At 43.7% G+C, this 20,735-nt stretch overlaps 1 protein-coding gene across 5 annotated transcripts in view; it reads left to right on the top strand.

The window, feature by feature from the left end:
• Positions 1-20,735, top strand: part of Zranb3 (zinc finger RANBP2-type containing 3) — a 127,277-nt gene that overhangs the window by 76,003 nt on the left and 30,539 nt on the right. For all 5 annotated transcript variants that reach the window (XM_055602132.1, XM_055602118.1, XM_055602125.1 and 2 more), the window contains 4 exons: positions 4,204-4,323; positions 6,852-6,971; positions 10,774-10,953; positions 15,037-15,186. In XM_055602132.1, the coding sequence (XP_055458107.1) occupies positions 4,204-4,323; positions 6,852-6,971; positions 10,774-10,953; positions 15,037-15,186 (570 nt within the window). The remainder of the gene's footprint in view (positions 1-4,203; positions 4,324-6,851; positions 6,972-10,773; positions 10,954-15,036; positions 15,187-20,735) is intronic.

The following is a 20,735-nucleotide window of genomic DNA, read 5'->3' as shown; positions in this document are numbered from 1 at the left end:
GGGGTAGCTAATGACAGGAGGGTGGAATGGCTCACTCGGGAAGAAGGCACATGAAAGCAGGTTACAGCAATTGTTCCAGTTGTAAGTCTAGATTCGGGTTGTCATGAATGTACCCTTTAAGCATTCCAACTTGACATGTACTTACTGAAAAGCTCATCCTGGTAAATATAGCTCTTTAGGCAAACATGCACTTTATTAAAGTGCTTCAGTTGCCATGACAGCAACTGCAGTTTATAGCGGCTTGTTTTGAGAGAACTTCATTTCCACTTTCTGAGGCACCGACATCCAAGGCTAAAGTTCCTGCCAGCCTCCAGGCTCACTATATGATGAATTCCATTGTTCAGAAAATTTAGACATGCAAAATACAGCTTGCAGAATAAACCTTGAGGCTTTGCAGCTAATGCAGATGAATTTTAGATAGGTATTTTAAATTTTTAATCTAAAAAATTGCTAAAGCTATGTTAACAACCAAAAACAGTCACTCTGAAAAATAGCTCTTAAGTTTATTCCCCAGGAGCAGCCACTGTCAGTTCTTGTAACAGCTGAGTGTTGTTCTTTGTTTTATTTTAATTCACTCAAATTTCATCACTATGCTTTTAAAACACCTTAGTCTACATTGCTGCTTGTATTGTAGCTTCAGCTATAACAACTGATTTGTCAATTGGTAAGATAAAATTTTACCTTTTTGTATCTTTGCCTCCCCCTCCGCAGATACATATCTGTCTTATTTCCATTCTTCTATTCAAGTGACATAATTTTACTAATTTTTAAAATAATGCAATTTTGGCCTGATCAGTATTCACTACATATGTTATTAGACCCATGTTTGAAATACTGGTGAACCATGGGCTATACTGTTGGTTATTTTTTTATGCCATCTGATGTATTAATAATTATGTATGTTTAGATCAGGGTGAACATGCAGTGCGTTGTTTGACTTTTTTATGGTGAAAACATTTAAAGTTCTTTCTTCTAGCTCTAGCTGGTGTCCACAGCCACTGGCTGTGTAAACACCAGAATGTCTTGTTTGTGTTTAATTGTGTCTTTGTCCTCAAATGTCAAGTTTTCTTTTCTCTAGAATTCACTTCATTTTCTTTGGAGTTATTAACTTTCAAAATTGTCATCATCCTGTTTCTCCTTCCCTCCTCATTTTTTTATGCCTTCCCTTTGCTTTCTCATTCTCTTCTTTCCCTTTCTCCTTCCTCCTTTTTTCTCCTTCTTCCCCTCTCCTCCTTCTCTTCCCCCTCCTCTTCTCTTTCCTTTCCCTCCTTCCCATTTTACTCTTTCTTTCCCTCTTCTTCCTACTTTATCCTTTTTCCTCCTTCTCTTCCTCTTCCTCTTCTTCCTCCCCTGCTCTTCTTCCCTTCTATCTTCATTCATTCCCTCCCTTCTCCCTCTCTCCTTTTCTTCATTTATTTCTTCCTAGATATCAAAACTAGAAGTTACGCACACTAGGCAAGTCTGTGCTTTATTACTGAACTATATACCCAGCCCTTCAGTATTTAGTAATAAAACTTTTTTTAATCTTTATGATACTTATGCATTATGACCACTTCCCTGATTCCATTGTTTGCATCTGTAACAGAATACTTGAGGCTAGCACATTTATAAACAATGTAAGTTTATTTAGCTCATAATTCTGGAGGCTGGATAAACCAATATCAAGGTACTAGCATCTGATGATGTCCTTTTTGCTGCTTTATCGAATGGCAGAAGACAAAGAGCAAGAGAATAGAGTGAATAAAAGATGGCTTGCAGTTTCCAGCCTTTTCTTAAGCAGCATCCATTCATTCATTCATGAGTGTAGTGCCCTCATAACCTACACACCTGTCTTTAGGCCCTGCCCCCGCCACTGTCGCAGTGTGGATTATATGCTGTGTGCATCTCTTTAAGCATGCCTTCACATCATACTGCTTGCCCTCAGTCCAGGGTCCCACTTACCCAAACAAGCTCTGCCTTACATGCGAAGAACATGCCTGCAGTCTGGGCAGGATGGGTGAGTCTGTGCCTGTGGGGTGGAACCTTCAGACAGGATGAGGCACAGGCCTGAGCACACCCCTCTACTCCCACATTCCCTGAGCTTGTTCCTGTGCTAGCTCCCCTCACCCTCTCCCTCCGGGGCTTTTAACATGACTTCAGTGGAAACACTGACTTCCTGTCCATTCCGTATTGCCAGCTTAGGATCTCTCAGAATGGAGAATCAGGCATCATGTACTTTTTAGCTTCCAGAGGTTCTGCTTTTGGCTTTTGTGCCTATGTCCTTTGCTATTCTGAGACTAAGAGGAATACAGGTTGAGTGAGTTGAGCCTGCCATCTTTACCCAGAATTTCTAAGTAAACAAATTTGTGTTGTTTATGAAAACCTTTGTTTTCATTTTATATGTGTATAGCTTGTGTAGAAGCATTTGTGTGTATATGCGCACATGCATTTAGGTGCTCGCAGGGGACATAAGAGGACGCTAACTCTTGGAGTTACAGGAAGTTACAGAAGTTACAGCTCCAGTATAGGAGCTGGAAACTGAACTTGGGTCTCTGGAAGAGCAGCAAACACTTTTAACCACTAAACCACTTTTCCAGCTCCACGCCCTCTATGTTTTTCATTTTTGGAGCTCAGGCTAGCCTGGAACTCACTGTGTAGCCCAGGCTCATCTTAAACTTGTAATATCCCTGGCTCAGTCTTGTGGAATTGCAGGCATATACCACCATAATTACCCAGTAACTAATAATAATTAAAAGATAGTACATTTATGTTTTTAAATTTAAGTCATCCCATATTTATCTCTTACTCTTTCTGTATAACTTGGAAAGACTTTAGCTAAGAATGCCCATTCAGTGTTAATTTTTATGATTATTCCTTCTTCATGAATTTCTCCATTTCATTCTGTTATCTTAGACCTTCCCTCTTGTGCTCTTGAGCCTGTCACTTCAGGTTCTTCCAAAACCTTCTTGTTTTATTATGATTTCTGTTGCTTTGATAAAACACCGTGACCAAACACCTCTTGGACAGGAAAAGGTTTATTTCCCCTTACAGCTTGTAAGTCCACCGTCCAGGGATGTCAGGGCCGGAACCTGAACCTGGAGGCAGGAGCCAGTGCAGAGGGGGCTGCTTACTGGCTTGCTCAGCCTGCTTTCTTACAGAACCCAGGACCATCAGCCCAGGGACGGTACTGCCCACAGTGGGCTGGGCCTCCTCCATTAATCATTAACCAAGAAGATGCTCTACAGACTTGTCTCCAGGCCAGTGTTATGGAGACATTTTCTCAGTTGAGAGTCTCCCTCTCCAAATGACTCTAGCTTGTATCAAGTTGACATATAAAATTAGCCAGTGCACTCCTGCATCGTAGAGACAACTAATTCCCACCTCTCCTGGCCGCCTTGTACTTCCGCGCCTGCCTTTCCCTAAGTCCACTGCACCATCTCAATTTCAGAAGAAAGTGAACCTTAAACCTCAGCCCGTCTTTCTTCCACTTTTTTCTTAACCCTTTTTAATTGTGTAAAACTGTTTTAAGATCTATCTTCTCAACAGTGGTACCATTCTTCTCTTGCCCATACCTCATTTCTTTCCTCTCCTGTCCTGTATCCCACCTGCATTGTTGTTTCTGTCTGAAGTGGCCCCAGGGCCCCTCTGCTCCAGGCTTTCTTGCTAACTACTGGCATAGAGGAGGTGATTAGGTCAGAAGAGTGCTGATCTCATCCGGGGCTGAGTTCACTCGGAGATTGGAGATTTGGTGGCGTCTTTGGGAAGTGATGTGGAGTGGTTAGAGCTAGTTGGAAGATGCGGCACTCTGAAAAGCTGTGCATCTTGTGTCACTCCTTGCTGAGTAGAGATGAGTAGAGTCCTCCACTATAGATTGCCTGTTTGACACTCTGCCTCCCCAGGACTCGGAACTGGCCAGCAGTTAAGAGAAACTTGCCACCAAAATGAGTTTTCCATGCTTTTAACTGGTTTGCCTTCGGTGTTTTGTCACAGCAATTAGAAAAAAACAAAAAAACCCTGATCAAACAAACAGCAGTGGACATACTCAGCTTTTCCACACACCCCGTATTCGTGGGAGTCCTGAGTGAACAGGCTACCAAGAGAAAAAGCAGCCAAAGTTCTGAAGATGGCTGGGCGTGTTGGGAGCTTCTTCCCCTTTCTTAAAAGTGGTATAGCGCTTGGATAAACATGTGGGTGATGTTAATAAACTTTGACTTTGATCCTTAGGCAGGTGCAGTGAAGGACTACATTAAGATGCTGCTTCAGAATGAGTCGCTTAAGTTTCTGGTCTTTGCTCACCATTTAAGTATGCTCCAAGCTTGCACGGAAGCAGTCATCGAAAACAAGGTACTGCAATACTGCCTATCTCCACTCTACTAAATATCACTTTTACTCTCGTGATCTACGTGGGTTTTTTGTAACCTGTTTTGGATTATGTTTTTTTTTTTTTTTAAGGAGTTATTTATTACTTATACAACATTCTACCTGTACACCAAATCTTACTATAGATGGTTATGAGCCACCTTGTGGTTGCTGGGAATTGAACTCAGGACTTTTTGGAAGAACAGCAAATATTCTTAACCTCTGAGCCATCACTCCAGCCCTGGATTATGTTTTTTAATGCATAATTTTACCCACAATTTATAAAGTATTTTCTTATGATTTTTAATAATATATTGTTACCATGGCATACTCTTTTCTTCTTTATATCAATGTTAAAATTTTTCCTCTGTTCACCAGGTGGTGATGGTGCATGCGTTTAATCCCAGCACTCAGGGAGGCAGAGGCAGGCAGATCCCTGTGAGTTTGAGGCCAGCCTGGTCTACAAAGGGAGTTCCAGCACAGGAGCTCCACAAGGAGAGGAAAAAAAAAAAGAAATCTGGGCACAGGGGTCTTTCTGAGACCAATACTCCAACCAAGGACCATGCATGGAGATAACCTAGAACCCCTGCACAGATGTAGCCTATGGCAGCTCAGTATCCAAGTGGGTTCCCTAATAAGGGGGGGCCTGTCTCTGACATGAACTCAGTGACTGGCTCTTTGATCAGGGAGCTAAGGGGGGAGCAGCCTTACAAGGCCACAGAGGAAGACAATGCAGCCAGTCCTGATGAAACCTGATAGGCTAGGGTCAGAGGGAAGGGGAGGAGGGTCCTCCACTATCAGTGGACTGGGGAAGGGCATGGGAAAGAGGAAGGGAGGGTGGGATTGGGAGGGGAAGAGGGTGGGACCTACACCTGGGATACAAAGTGAATAAACCATAATTAATAAAAAAATAACTAATTTTAAAAAGAAAGAACAAAATCATTTGGCGATGCTGTAATGGTTACTTTAGATGGATAGTCTCTTTTTTAAAGTAAATATTCTTATTTTTTAACTTTTAGGTGATTTTTTTCATAGAATCTTTCATATTTGATTTGAAATTTAGGGCTTAACTTATTTTTATTAGGTTGATTCCGTTCTTTTTAGCTATTTCTAACACACGGCTCTTTTTTCACAGCTTAAATTGTTCTTGAAGGCAGTCTGTTCAGTTTAACACTTAATGAGGTTCCATTCTTTAAAGGTGTGTGTGGGCGTCATAGGTCCTCAATTCAGTGGACACAGTCATCTCACACAGCTCCTTTAGGTTTAATACTGTGAGATCAGAGGTCACGAGTAGTAGATTTAGAGTGTACTTTCCCTGTTAATATTTGGTTGTATCTCTCTATGCCTCCCTAACGTCCGAGCAAAATCTCTCCTTCTCTCTCATCTGGCTCTGGTTTTACTCTGGAGTAAACTGGTCCTGTAACCCTAAAATTACTCTTTTTAAATAATTTATTTTTATTTTATGTGCATGTAAGGGTATCAGATCCCTTGGAACTGGAGTTACAGACAGTTGTAAGCTGCCGTTTGGTGCTGGGAATTGAATCCATGCCCTTTGGAAGAACAGACAGTGCTATTAATCACTGAGCCATCTCTCCAGCCCCCTAAAGTTCCTCTTACCTGCTGCCTAAAGGTTGTGTTTTAACTTGCATAGAATGTTACTGAAGAAACATTTGCTTAATTTTAAAAATATTCATAGAGCTCCTGTTGCATAAAAGCAATTACCCTTGGCGTTGGTGGTTGTCTAAGTTACTTTTCTGTTGCTGTGTAAAGATACCATGACCAAAGCAACTTAACTTATAGGAGGAAGAGGTTATTGGGCTTACAATGTCAGAGGTGAGTCCATGACCATCCTGACAAGGAGCATGGCGGCAGGCATGGTGCTGGAGCAGCAGCCAAGAGACTAGATGTTGAGGCAACAAGGCAGGGAGAGAGCTAGCTAGGAATGGCATAGGCTCTGAAACCTCCAAACCCACCCTCAGTCACACACCTCCAACATGCCAGCACCCCCCAACCCTTCCCAGACAGCTCCACCAACTGGGACCAAGCATTCAAACAGGAGCCTATGGGGACCATTCTCACTCGAGCCACCATAGTGGTATTAAGATGCATTAAACACAGAGCCTATCTTCAAGCAGCTTAAAAGTCAGAAATTAAAGCGCTGGGCAAAATGGTTGTACAGTCTCTTGTCACCAAACCTAATAACCTGAGTTCAGTCTCTGAAACCTACATGGTGAAAGGTGTAAGTTGTCCTTTACCTCCATATATGTATCATGGCATTCATGCTTGTGAGCTCTCTCTCTCTCACACACACACACACAACACACACACCACAGTAATATGTGTAATAAAAATTTTAAGTAAGAAATTGTTATATTTTGTTAAGATTCTTACTGTATAACATTGCTGATATACCATTTTAACCAGTTTGCATCTTCATATGACTATTAAGGTAGGTATAAAATAAGGCTGCATAGGGCATGTCTAATTTCGCTAATTTCCCTTGTTGATGCTAGGCTCGTTACATCAGGATAGATGGAAGTGTGCCGTCTTCAGAAAGGATTCATCTGGTGAATCAGTTTCAGAAGGATCCCAATACCCGGGTGGCTATCCTGAGCATTCAGGCTGCTGGCCAGGTACGGGTCCTGTTTGATAACAAAATGGCGTGGATATTACAAAAAGTCCATTAATTCCAACTTTGATTTATAAAATTATAATTGTATATCTGGATGTCTATTGTAGTATTCATTGTACTTAAGAGTGCTAGAAAATATAATAGAAGTCGGCCTCTTACTTTTATTCTTTGAAATTTTCATACATGTTTATAGGTATCTTAGTCATGTCTGCCCCATACCCGCTTTCTTCTGCTCCCCTCACCCTCCTCCAACATATCTCTCTCCTAACTTCATTTCTCCCACCCCCCTACCCCCCAAATAACCCATTGAGTTCAGTTAGCACTACCCATGAGCATGGGTGTGGAGTCAGCCATTGTGGATAGACATTCTACCAGTGGCCACTCAAGCCAAAGTGACCCAGGCCGTCCTGACCTCTGTGCATGCACACGCAGTTAGTGAATGAGTGTTTTCTCATGTGGACTCTTTCACTGCACAGGAATAGCCCCCACGATGTTCTTAGGACCACATCCCTTCTGGCCCTTTGTTTTGTTTGTCTGCTTGTTTTTGAAATGAGGTTTCACTTTGTCATCTCGGGCACACCTGGAACTCACTTTGTAGACTAGGCTGGCCTTGGGCTCACAGAGATCTGCCTGCTTCTGCCTCTCAGAGTGCTGGGATTAAAGGCATGCACCACTACATCTGGTTTCTTCCAGAATTTTGCCTTTTATTTCTTTGTGTAACAGCCCTGGCCGTCTTGGAATTCACTTTGTAGACCAGGCTGTCAGATTCACCTGCTTCTGCCTCCCAAGCACTAGAATTAAAATCATGCACCACCACACCTGGCCTCCAAGCTAAAATCTTTTATCCAGGGGAAGCAGCTCACATTCCTCCTTCAAAGGACCAAGACAATCTATAAAATTTAAAAGTGGGGATGTACTTTGGGGCTTATGGTTCCGGAGGGTTAGAGTCCTACCCATCATGGCCGGGAGCACAGTAAGCACAGGCAGGCATGGGGCTGTGGTACCAGCAGCCAGGAGCTTCCATCTTGACGCACAAGACAGAGCCTAACTGGGAATGGCTTGGCTTTCTGAAACTTCAAAGCCTGCCCCAGTGACACACCTCCTCCAAAAAGGCCACACCTCCTAACCTTTCCAAACCGCTCCACCAGGGAAGGCCCAAGTATTCAAATACATAAGCTGTGGGGCCCATTGGTAGTCAAACCATCACAGTCCAGCCTGCCCGCTGATAGACAGGTGTCATGGTAAGCCTAGGAGTTGTCTAAGGACTTCCTTCATGTTTGATTGAAGTCCCTACAATCTGACTATGTATCGGTTAGAGTATTCCAGCCACAGATGCTATTACCAAGAACCTAAAATTAGACATGAGTGAGTGCTTCTGTCAGGGGATAAATAAGATGAAACCAGGCAGGAGAGCCAGGGCTATTATAAGCTTAAAATGTAATTAAAAATAAATGACATCTTGAAATGAAGAATGTACACGGCACTCATATTTTATTCAACTTTGTGTTCCTGAAGCTCTTACATAAATCAGCACTTATATACGTGACAACTGATCTCATAAGGACAAAAAAGAGAAGGGAGGGCTTTGTTCTAGGTGACATCCCATATTGTAGATTGTCTATTCCTTAGAGTGATGGTGATCTTGTGAGCATGGTGATGTGTGCACACTCATGCTTGTGTGTGTGTGTGTGTACACATACATGTGGAGGCCAAACGTGGATCTCAGGGGCCAGGGATTATAACTCCAGAATTATCTACTTTGTTTGTTTGGTACTTGGTTGGTTGGTTGGTTTGTTTGTTTGTTTGTTTGTGGAGGTTTGCGTCTCTCTTTGTAGCCCTTTCTGTCCTGGAACTCACTATGTAGAGCAGGCTGGCCTTGAGCCCTCAGACTTCTGCCTGCCTCTACCCACTGAGTGCTGAGATTAAAAGTGTGCACCACCATTGGAGGGCTTTTTGTACCTTGGATTTTGTTTTGTTTTGTTTCAGTTTGGTTTGGTTTGGTTTTTGGTTTTTTGAGACAGGGTTTCTCTGTGTAGCCATGGCTGTCCTGAAACTCACTCTTTAGACCAGGCTAGCCTCGAACTCACAGAGATCCACCTTCCTCTGCCTCCTGAATGCTGGGATTACAGGCATGCGCCACCACCACCACCCAGCACATACATCTGTTTTGTTTTTTTGGTGTTTCGTGTGGATTTGAGAGCTATGCTGACTGGCAGTAGGTCCCCCGGAAGCTGTCCAGCCCCACCTCCTGAGCACTAGAACTGCAAGCACACACCGTCACACTCAGCTTTCTACACGGGGACAAGAACTCAGGTCCCGATGTTTGCAGGCAAGCATTTCCTGGCTCCTGGTCATATGCTTTTTACAAGCTTAGCAGTGGCCATCTGATAATACTACTTGTTTTTTTTCAGTATTGCTCTTAATATGGCTTTGGTGTCATAAATAACAACTCAGCTTTAATATTTTGTTTAGTTTTATACTGTTTTTCATTACTCCTGACCCATTTTATGAAGTGACTAATTTAAAAGGAATTTGTTTCCCTATTTAATGAATGATCATATGATTTAGTTATAACTCAAAAAATTTTAAGTAAAGTAAAAATAATAGTGTAACAGTCTCAAAAATGCCTCCCTCACAGAAGCTCAAGTGTCTGTGAACAACATGGGGAAAACCGTATTCCTAAGGCAAGCTGAGCTCACCCGCTTCCACACCATTGTGGCCATAGTCATGCACTCAAAGTTCACTCAGCCTGGTCTTGGAACTGATGCATCTTGACACATTCTCATCTGCGCAGTTTGCCTTATTTCATGTGTTGGCTATAAAACAAGACTTAACACTTTGCTGCCACAGTGTTTCAGGTTCGTGCAAAAGCCAGGTGTGCAGAGAATGCAGCAGCGGTCTGACACAGAGATGAGAAGCAGTACACTTCAGGGCTTGGAGTTACCCCTGGGAGATTTTGCAGGAGGAAATCGCATGCCAAGAGACACGTTGTCTCACGCTGCAGCATAGTGGTTGGAATGAAATGAAGAACATGTCAGTGCTTGCTGCCTAGTTGCCATGGATACCATGTGTTACAAATTATATTCTCTTTTCATAATGTATTTTGTTAGGTTTTCCAGCAGTAAAGTGAGTCTAACTCATCACCAGAGGATAAGGTGGTTTTGTTTGTATGTACAGTTCCCATCAGCCTGCCTACTGAAATGTCTTTCAAATATGTTCTCTTGTAGTTCACTTGTATGTCTTGGAATAAGTAGTCTTCGCTTGCTGTTGATAAGTTTAATCTTCCTTATTTGTCTTAAGGTGCATGACTTACTTTTTTTTTAATTTTTTGGTGTTCTAGTTTCATCTCTGTTGGTGTGGTAAAAACACTTTAACCAGAAGCAATTTTGGGGGGGGGGGGAAGGATTTATTTCAGCTTACAGGTTATGGTCCATACCCGAGGGAAGCCAGGCCAGGAACTCCAGCGGGACTGGAAGCAGGCACACTGTTCGCTTCTTTTGTCACTCATGCTCAGCTGGCTTTCTCACAGAGCGCAGGACCACAAGCCCAGGGAGTGCTGCTGCCACAGTTACATCAGTTAGCAATCAAGATGGTTCCCCACAGGCATGCCCGCAGCCAGGCTGCCCTGAGCGCGACTGTCCACTCCCTTCCCGGATGGCTCTAGGCTATCCAGTTGACACTTATTTTCTCTCCTTTTAATGTGTTCAAGAAAGCTTTGTGCCATGTGAGTCTCATACCACCTGCACGAGCACGTCTCGGCTCAGCGTGTGCGTGCCTCAGTTACTCTGCTTTGTTTTGCTTAGGGCTTGACATTTACTGCGGCCAGTCACGTCGTCTTTGCTGAGTTGTATTGGGACCCGGGCCACCTCAAACAAGCCGAAGACCGCGCTCACAGAATTGGACAGTGCAGTTCTGTGAATATCCACTACCTTATTGCAGAGGGCACTCTGGACAGCCTGATGTGGGCAATGCTGAATCGAAAGGTAGTGTTCGAGTTTCCACTGTCTTCATTACAGTCCGCGCACTGCGTGAGTCAGGAGGCTGAGTTCTAATGTGTGCCAGCAAAGGCTGCTCAAGTGTGCCACGATAACACTAATAGAGACTCAGATCATTAAGGTCTCCGCTCTTCACTTCTTGCCGGCCTGTCACACCAAGACATCAGCTTCCATGCATGGAAATCCAAGCTTTATCTTTACCTTGGTGTATGTATATCCATGTGGGGGTAGGTACACATGAGTGAAGGGGTCTATGGAGGCCAGACAAAGGCATCAGGTCCCCTGAAGCTGGAATTATAGGGGCTGTGGGTTCAAGGAAACCACCTTGGGTCCTCTGACATCTCTAGGTATTGTGGAAGCCCTTTTCCGTTTGTTTGTTTGTTTAGGGGTTATTTTTTGTTTTTTATTCCTCCTAATTTTCTCAAGTGCTGAGGTTGAACTCAGGGCCTTGCACGTGGCTCACACAGGCTTCACGGGTGCTTTCACAGCTGCCTCCAGTGCTTTAGAAGTGAGGCTAGGAGCAGCTAGACCTAACGTTTGAAGCACCACGTCTGTTTTTCTGTGACTGAGACGAGACTACTGAGTCTTTTCCAAAAGATTCTTGAGTTTGCAAGTAACGTTAGCAGAGAGTAGCCTGGGCCCTCTCCTGAGCCGTCTCCTTTGCCCAACACTGAAGGACGCTCACAGAAGAGGCCTGACTAAGAGGAGGATGCTGTAACAAATACGATACACTGGGTGGTAAGTGATAAATGGAAGCATATTCCACCTGTTTCTGGAGGATGGTTAGTGACATCAGGGAGCCAGCCTGGTCAAGTTGGATAAGACTTCCTGTTGAAACCTCATATGGTTGAAAGAAAATGAAAATTTTCTCATTTTATAAGGGCAGTGATCTCATTTGTGAGGTCTTGTGCTGGCTAGCTTTATGTCAGCACAAGCGAGTGTCAGAGAAAAAGAAACCTCACTTGAAAAAATGTTTTCATAAGACCAGGCTGTAGCAGGCCTACAGGACATTTTTTTAATTAGTGATTTTTGGGGGAGGGCCCAGCCCATTGTGGGTGGTTCCATTCCTATGCCCATGGTCCTGGGTTCTATAAGAACAGGATAAGCAAACCACGAGGAGCAAGCCAGTAAGCAGCCCTCCAGGTTCCCGCCCTATTTGATTTCCTGTCCTGACTTTCTTTGATGAAGAACAGTGATGTGAAAGGATAAGCCGAATAAAAACTCTTTCATCCCGAGGTTTCAGTCATGGCTCCACCCCATAACTAACAAAGTCTCCACCTCCTAATACCATCACATCAGTTGTTAGCGTTTCAGTATATGAATTTTGGAGAGACATTTTTAGTCTATTACATTTTACCCTGTCTTCTAGTTTCATTTTTGTTGCCCTGATTTAAAACAAAACAAAAAAAAACACTAAAAGCAACTTAGGGAAGAAAGGGTTTATTCATCTTTTAACTCCAGGTAACATCCAATCATTGAGGAGAAAGCAAGGTAGGAGCATGAAGCAGCTAATGAAATCATATCCATAGTCGAGAACAGGGAGAAATGAATGCATGCTAACTGTTCACCTCCTTTTTTCACTTTTCCTCCATCCAGAGCCCAGCCCACGAATAGTACCACCCAGTTAGAAACACAGCCTCACATGCATGCCCACAGGCCAACCTGATCTAGGCAATCCTTATCAAGATGCTTCCAGCTGATTCTAGGTTGCATCCAGTTGTAAAACTAACCATTATCTGTGCCCATAAAATCCATGGGCTTCTCATATGCAAAATGCATTCATTCATTCTATCCAACATCTCAACATCTCATATAAATATTATCTAAGTTGGATATGGATGAGACTCATCTGGAGGTGAAGTTCCTCTCCAGTTGTGAATCTGAGAAACCAACTACTTTATATGCTTCCAAACTACCACTGTGGGAGAGATGTCTAGAATGCTCATTCATGCCAAGAGGCAGAAAAAGGAAAGTGGAAAGGAACTGGTCCCTAGAAGTCTTAACACCTCACAGGGTAAATTGAGTAAGGCATCTCTGGCCCTGTACTGTCCTCCAGGCCACCAACTGCCCTGCCGGTAGATGCGCTGGGACGGGGACAGCCTGTCTTAGCTAGGCACTGGCCACACAGTCTGCAGTGGCTCCGCCTGTCTCGGCTTTCAGGTTCTGTCAGGGTGGAGGGAGATCACAACTCCAGAGCTCCCTCACTATGGGTGTTTAAAATCCCATGGAGGACAGTCTATCCTGCACCTTGCCACCCTGCCCAGCACCCTGGCGCTCCCTGAATTGCCTTTGTAGCCTCTCTTCCTTTCTTTGTATTCCAGTCAAGTAGTGCTGTGCTCAGGTCTGTGCAGTTCCGGAAGGCTTCCCTTACTCGGTTGTATTGTCTGGTTGCTTCCCTCCCAGCTGACACTGCTTCTGCTGATGCCGCCCTATCTGCTTCTCACTCTTATTAAGTTGACTGGTTAAGTTTGCAGTTCATGCCCATGCCACCTGTTACACCAAATGGCCACTTAGACAGACCTCAGTGTTCTCTTCAAAACAGTTTTTCTCATTTGTTCATTCAGTCTTGATGAGCTCAGAATTTCCCCAAATTTAAATTGTTACCTTTTTGCTTCACAATTCTGTCTATATTTCTCTCTTCTTGCATTTACCACAGATAGTCAAAAGGAAACATGCTGCTCCTTCAGCATGTCCTCAGAAACCTCAGTGAGATGTGGTCTCATTGCCTGCAAGTTCTTTCTTTCAGAAGTAACAAGACATTGTCCATGCAGTTAAGTTCTTGGCTTTTGACCAAAGTGACCTTTCCTCCAGTGTTCAATAGCATGTTCCTCCCTGTCATCTGAAACGTCTCTGTTCCCAGTGCCATTCAGTTCATGATTGTGTGGGTGTCTTTAAGAAGAGAGATCTTTCTCTGTCGCCCTCCTTGTTGACTTGTAATAGCTTTAACATTCCCTTTATGGAATTATCTAGCATGCACACTTACGCTCCAGCCTCTGCCATCACCCACTTTGTAAACCCTCCCACACTCCCAGGCAGCAGCCGTACTTTTGGACATCAATTTCTATATAAGAACTTTGGGCTACTTTAGCAAAATACCATCAAAATAAATAGAAATGCTTTCTGCCACTAATCCCATGGAAGTGGGCCCCGCCTTCATGACCTACTCAGTTCTCAAAGATGCTGCCCTCTAAGTCACCACCAAGAGGACAGAATGCAACAAAATGGGGAGAGGCTCAGAGAAACATTCTTTGCAGTGAGTTCTGAAGAGTGGTCATTATAGAATGACCTAAACATTATAGAATGTTTAGGGAAAAGTCTTAAGTACATAAACATTAAAACAAAAAATTCATGAGGAAAGTGAATATCATATCATGTTTCTGTTAAATCTCCCTAAACAGTTGGTAGTTGCACTATAATTTGTTTTTTGGGGTGTTTCTTTAATTTTTTTATTGATCCTCTGTGAGTTTCAAGTCATGCACCCAGTCCCACTCATCTCCTCATCCCTTTGTATGTGCCCTCTGCCCTCTGCCCTTGCAACCTCCCCTCCAAAACAAAACTGAAACAAAGCACAGAAGACATGTCCTCATGGGAGCTGCCGTGTGTCACACTGTGGCCCACAGCACACCCTCTTGTCCACACAGCTTTCCTTGCAAGTGTTCGTTGTGATGTGTCACTGGTCGGGTGCGAGGCCTCTGGCTTCTGGTCCTCGCCGGGACTGCTGCCCCGTGTCACAGAGACCCTGCAGTGTTGGCTGTGCAGGGCCGGCCCTCTCTCCAGCAGTTCCTCCCTGGGGTAGATTTGGGGACGGCCAGCTCTGCTGCACCGCAGCACCACGGTGTGCTTTCCAGCACTGCAGGGCCAGCTTTCCCGCTCTGCCCACTGCATCAGGTGGCAGTTGGAAACTGAAAATGGTCGTTTAAGTAACCATACTGCTAAAGCCATGATCTGGTAAAGCACTAAGACTTTTCTCAGTGGATAACTTTAAGACTTCAGTGCAAAGTCGAGGCACTCATCAGAGATTGTCAGCTTTGGGGTGACTGTGGTCAGAGCTTCATCGTTTCTCCCCCACAGGCTCAGGTCACAGGGAGCACACTGAATGGCAGGAAGGAGAAACTCCAGGCTACAGAAGATGACAAGGAGAAGTGGGGTTTTCTGCAGTTCGCTGAAGCATGGACCCCAAGAGACAGTTGTGAGGATCTCAAGGATGCCGTGTTCACTCATGTAAGCAAGCGTGACTCATCCTTTTCTGCTGTTTTACTCAGTTATTTGTGTTTTCCCTCTCTCCCCTTACCCCCACTGTGTGTGTGTGTGTGTGTGTGTGTGTGTGTGTGTGTGTGTGTGTGTGAAGGGTCAACATCCGATGCCTTCCTCTATTGCTTTTCACTTCATGTTGAAACAGGATCTGCCCTTGTCACTTTGAGAACCGTGTCTCCTGTGCTAGAGGCTATGAGCTTGTACCACCATACTGAGCTTTTGCCTGGGTGCCGGGCACCCAGACCAAGGTCCTTGTGCTTTCATAGCAAGTACTTTGCCACTGAGTCATCTCTCCAGCTCCTTTCTCTACATTTTTAATAACTGGAAAATGCACCTTATTACATATCATTTTAAATAACAATTCTATTATGTTCTTGAAAAGCTTGAAGAAGCAAAACTTAATTTTGCTACTGTACCAGTTTATATTTTCTAACCGTTTCAGAATTTAATGCTCAGCTCTCTTGAAAAACAACCTGAATAGAATCTAACCTTTAGAAGATACTACTAGAGAAAATGTTTTTATGACCTTGAAGATAGGGAAGGATAGAAGTGTGCCTCAAAATACACACATAATAAAGGAAAAGATTGAAATGCTGACTAGAAAAATGAAAAGCTTTTCACTGGGGCTGAGTCATGAAGATGGTGAAGTTAAGGCCAGCCTGGACTATGTAGAAATCTAGCCAATCTGAGCTACATAGCAAAATCCTGTCTCAAAAACAAAACCAACCAAAAGTTATTAATAAAAGAAGACAGACCCTAGTGGTAACTGTGATCGGTCCTGTGTGGTGAGCAGCTACTTTCCAAAAAACTGTGGCAAGTGACTGTAACTAACACTTGGAGAGCCTATACCTCTCTGGTGGTTTTAGCTTCCATCAGTGGCTTTTGCCTGAATTGGTTCTGAGTGATGCTTTTGACTTTCTAGCTTTATCATTAGTCTATATTTATTAGCTGCATTTTTTGTAAAGAACCTTTATAATTATGTGTGCGTGTGTGCGTGTAGTAAAAGGTGCCCATATCTTTAAGAACACGTGCGGGGGAAGGCCAGAAGAGAAGACCAGGTGCTCTGCTCTATAACACACCCTCATTCCATTGAGACAGTCTTCTCATGACACCCAGCAAGTGCCAGTGACCCCCTCCCGTGCCCACACCCCACAGTGCAGCGGGTACAGGCACAGGTTACTGTCTTTGGACATGGGTGCTTGTTATTTGAACTGAGGGCCTCAAGTTTACCCAACACTAACTCTCATCTACTGAACCATCTCTTCAGCCACTATCCCTATATTTCTAGGAAGGCTTCCTTGCTTTCTGCTAAACGAAATATTCCAAATTCCTGCTGGCCTTTCCTTTAAGGAGCTACCTACTTCCTTCTACTATAAGGTACTTCTTGAAAATAAGGATTATTTCTACTCCTTCGAGATATCATTGCTGCAGTGCCCCTTTTTGTTTTCTTGTTTGTTTGTTTTTGTTTTTTCAAGACAGGGTTTCTCTGTGTAGCCATGGCTATGCTGGATCTCACTCTGTAGGCCAGACTGGCCTCGAGCTCACCTCTGCCTCTCAAGTGATGCGATTAAAGACGTGTGCCAGCACTACCCAGCTCAGTGCTCCTTTTTCAGTTGAGAAGCTGCATGCAAACATATATATTTGCACAGAAAAGTGGATATGTACTTTGTATGTACCAGTCAAAGGACAAGTTGTTCTTTCTGTGCTTCTGTTCTTTCCTTCCACTGTGTGGGTCTTAGGGGTCAAACTCAGGTTGGCAGAATGGGCAGCAGCTACTTTTACCCCCATGCCTAAGCCGTCTTACCAGCCCACATTTTATTTCTGTATTTATTCTATTTTATTTTTTGCTTTTGTTTTAAACCAGAGTAGAGCTGATTTGTTTTGTTCTCTTTTCTCTGAGCCTGCAGAGAAAAACTAGATCACTGTTGATTTTTTTCCTCAGCAGCATGGGAATATATGTTTGGACAGAGTAGAGGAGTAAAGATTGCAGGGCTTTCTCTTTGAGTATAAACACATTGTTTTCAGTTATGACTAAACCGCTACCCTGTCACTCTCCTCCTTCGAGAACAAACTCTTTCTGGAGTTTACAGACGTGAAGGGTCTTCATTTGCAGTTCTAGTCATCCAGTCAGGGTCTTTCTGGAAGCCAGCATGATGCCCCAGTCATCATTTGTAAAGCAGGTTTATTTTGTTGGGAATGAGCGGAGGGACAGGAGGCAGGACGGCTTCTTGCAGAGGCCCTTTGATCATGTCTATTGACCCTGACATCAGCACTCCCTCACATTGGTGGCCTGGTCTCTGCTGGATCAGCACCAGCTTTGAAGTGCTTTATTGTTTTTATGAGTTTCACTGCATTTCCTTTTCCACTCCTTCAGCTCTAATAACTGGCTTTTAATCCTATCATTATGGCCAGGGGATTTGTCTCAAAGGACCCTGCATTTACTGTGAGGTAAAACAGAGCCGATAGAGGTCCCTAGCCTTTCAGAGAAAACACACATTAACCACCCAAAGCATTTTGCAATTCTTCTTCCTAGCACTTCTCACCAACACACAATATTTTTCTTTTGTTTTAATTAAACAGAGGGTAGAGACACAGTAACTGTTAGAGAGGAATTTCTTCTATCTGTCCTTGAAAAAGCAGATTTCTCTTCAACTGGACTTAAGAGATGCTTTATATAGTTGAGATTAATTGAGTGGCCATGCCGTCGCAGCACGGATTGGGGTTGCTCCAAATAGCGAGTTCCAGTGTGGAAATGGTTCCATGAAGTCTTTATAGTTACAGAACGAAAACAAATCATCAGTCAAGAATGAGAACAAGGCATTTGACACAGCAGTAGAACCAGGAGAGAGGTGGCTTATGGCTATGTGGGGATCTCTGCTGTAGTTTTCAGACGCTGTCTGCTGACAAGAGCTTCAGGGCTGGTGGAAGACTAGGAGTGCGCTTGCAGAAAGCTTCATATAAGAAGGCCAAGGAGCCAGGCAAGGTGGTACATGCCTGTAATTCTAAAACTCAGAAAGCAGAAGCAAAAAGGTCACTGCAAGTTCATGGCAGGAAGAGGGGATGGGGTACTAAAGATTACCCAAGATGATTTTGTCTCCGAATTTGCAACTTTTATCTTTCCACAGTCCGGGAAGTCCTGGTCAGTCAGTCGGCCTTGTAGGCTCTTTCACACAGGTGTGGCTTCTTTTCTGGGAATCCGGATTCTCACTAGTGGTGAAAATGTCTGTGAAGTCAGATCCTATCTCCTATTTAGAAATGCCTACTTTTAAGTTCCTTATTTATCACACATAAAGAGAGTCACTTGCCATAGTTAAAGGACAAATTGTCCCGACGAATTGGATGTCTGTGTGATATTACCATAGCGACTTCTAAGTGCAAGAACGCCATAAGCTGTTCAGTAACAGAGCTTTACAAGCTCATGAAAGTGCTTTATTTTCCGTGCTACTGCCTCTCTAAAAAAGAATAGAAACAACAAAGTCACTCATCACAGAAATAAACTGCAGGACTGGAGAGATTGCTCAGTGGTTAAGAGTACCTGCTGCTCTTGCAGAGGACCTGAGTTCAATTCCTAGTGCTTGGTACACAGCAGCTCACAACTCTAACTCCAGTTCCAGAAGATGCCCTCTTCTGACCTCTGTGGGCAGCAGGCATGCCTGTGGTGCACAGACACACATACGAGCAAAGCACTCACATGCAGAAAATTAACACTAATAAATCTTTTTTAAAAATAATAATCAACATGGCAGTATGATATGAGTGCTAAATGTTAAGCTGCCAGGATAGATACTGAAATTTGGAGATCCTGATCTGTTGTGGTGAGACCAACAACCTTATTTCTTTAGCCTCTAAGTGACAGGGGAAGTTACGGTTTTGATAAATGTAAATTTTCAGAAAACACGCATCTGTGGGACATAGTGGTGCCTTATGCAAAGATGCTTTAATCCATAGATCCAAGGAGAGCTCCAGGAATGTCACTGTCACCTCTCTAGAGGTGGTGGGACCCGGGAGAACGGAGCCGATAAATAAGGCAGACTGAAGTCTCATGCAATAGCCAACTTCATTCAAAGCATCAGACAACTTATACTCTGATGGTTGAGAAAGGTCACACGGGTAAAGTCGTCATGCGTTCAAGCTGTATCCAATCACCAGGACAAGTCACGTGTGGAACAGTGTTTTTCCATAGAGGCATATAAAAGATAGTTAAATATTTATTTGAATAACAACAGCAAGCAATAAAGAATAATCTGAAGTAAACTCACTCCTGTCTGCTTCATCTGGGAGGAGCACAAAAACACATTCCATGTTTTGAAGAAAGTGAGGTCACCAAAACTCCTGTTTTCTTGGAGTGTGCTCACAAGCAGTCAGAATTCTCATCACATGGCTTCATTCCTGGACCTTATTCCAACAGTCACCAACTGGGTGCACAACAAAAACTCAGTTTAATAAAAGGACTGGGGCTGGAGAAATGGCTCAGAGATTAAGAGCACTGGTTGTTCTTCCAAAGGCCCTAAGTTCAATTCCCAGCAACCACATGGTGGCTCACAACCATCTATAGTGAGATCTGGTGCCCAGGCACACATGCAAGCAAAATGCTGTAATAAATAAATAAATCTTAAAAATTCATAATTAAAGGACAGTATAGAAATCATTTGAGAAATGAGTGTTGTCGCTCTTGAGTCCTCAAGGCAAGAGGGTCAGGAGTTTGAGGTCTGTTTCTGCTTATAGCAAGTTCAAGGCCATCTTGAGGTACATAAAACTGTTTCCAAAAAAAAAAAAAAAAATCACTAAAAGCATTTTTATTTGTTTGTTTTTGAAACAGCCTCCTATGTATCCCAAGCTTCTTAGTTTATGTAGCCAAGGATGCCCTTGAACTTTTTATTCTCCTGACTTCACAGATCCGTACACCACACCTGGTTCTATCAGCATCTTGCAGACAATTTGAATTTAATATAGTGTATGTGAGTCCACATCAGTAGCTTGTGAAAAGCTTCTTCCTCCAGTTTTGTTTTGTAGTGTTTTTTTGGTTTCTAAGACAGGGTTTCTCTGTGTAGCCCTGGCTGTCCTGGACTCACTTTGTAGACCAGGCTGGCCTCAAATTCACAGCAATCTGCCTGCCTCTGCCTCCCTGAGTGCTGGGATTATGGGCATGCGCCACCAAGCCTGGCTTCTTCCTCCAGTTATGAACCAGCCAGGTCCCCAGCACCTACCTATCTGCTGGATGTCCTAGCTGCAGATGGGCATGGTGTCTCACATGGTCACCGAGTCTCCTCTCAAAGTAGTAAGGCCAGGAGATTTTGTTTTAGGCTGCATGGCACTTAAGTTCTTTTTATTTATTTATTTTGGTGTGTGTGCTGTGTGGGAGTATGCTTGTGAGTGCAGGGTTCTGTGGAGGCCAAAGGCCTGGGATCCTCTGGAGCAGGAGTTACAGGTGTTTGTGAACTGTGTGATCTGGGTGCTGGGAACCAAACCTGGGTCCTCTGCAAGAGCAGCACTTGCTCTTAACCCCTAAGCCATCT

Source organism: Psammomys obesus, unplaced genomic scaffold (genome assembly GCF_907164565.1).
Source record: "Psammomys obesus unplaced genomic scaffold, mPsaObe1.curated_primary_1811, whole genome shotgun sequence".
In the NCBI taxonomy this organism is placed as follows: Eukaryota; Metazoa; Chordata; class Mammalia; order Rodentia; family Muridae; genus Psammomys; species Psammomys obesus.
Note: the sequence above shows the minus strand (reverse complement) of the source record. Positions and strands in the feature narration are given on the sequence as shown.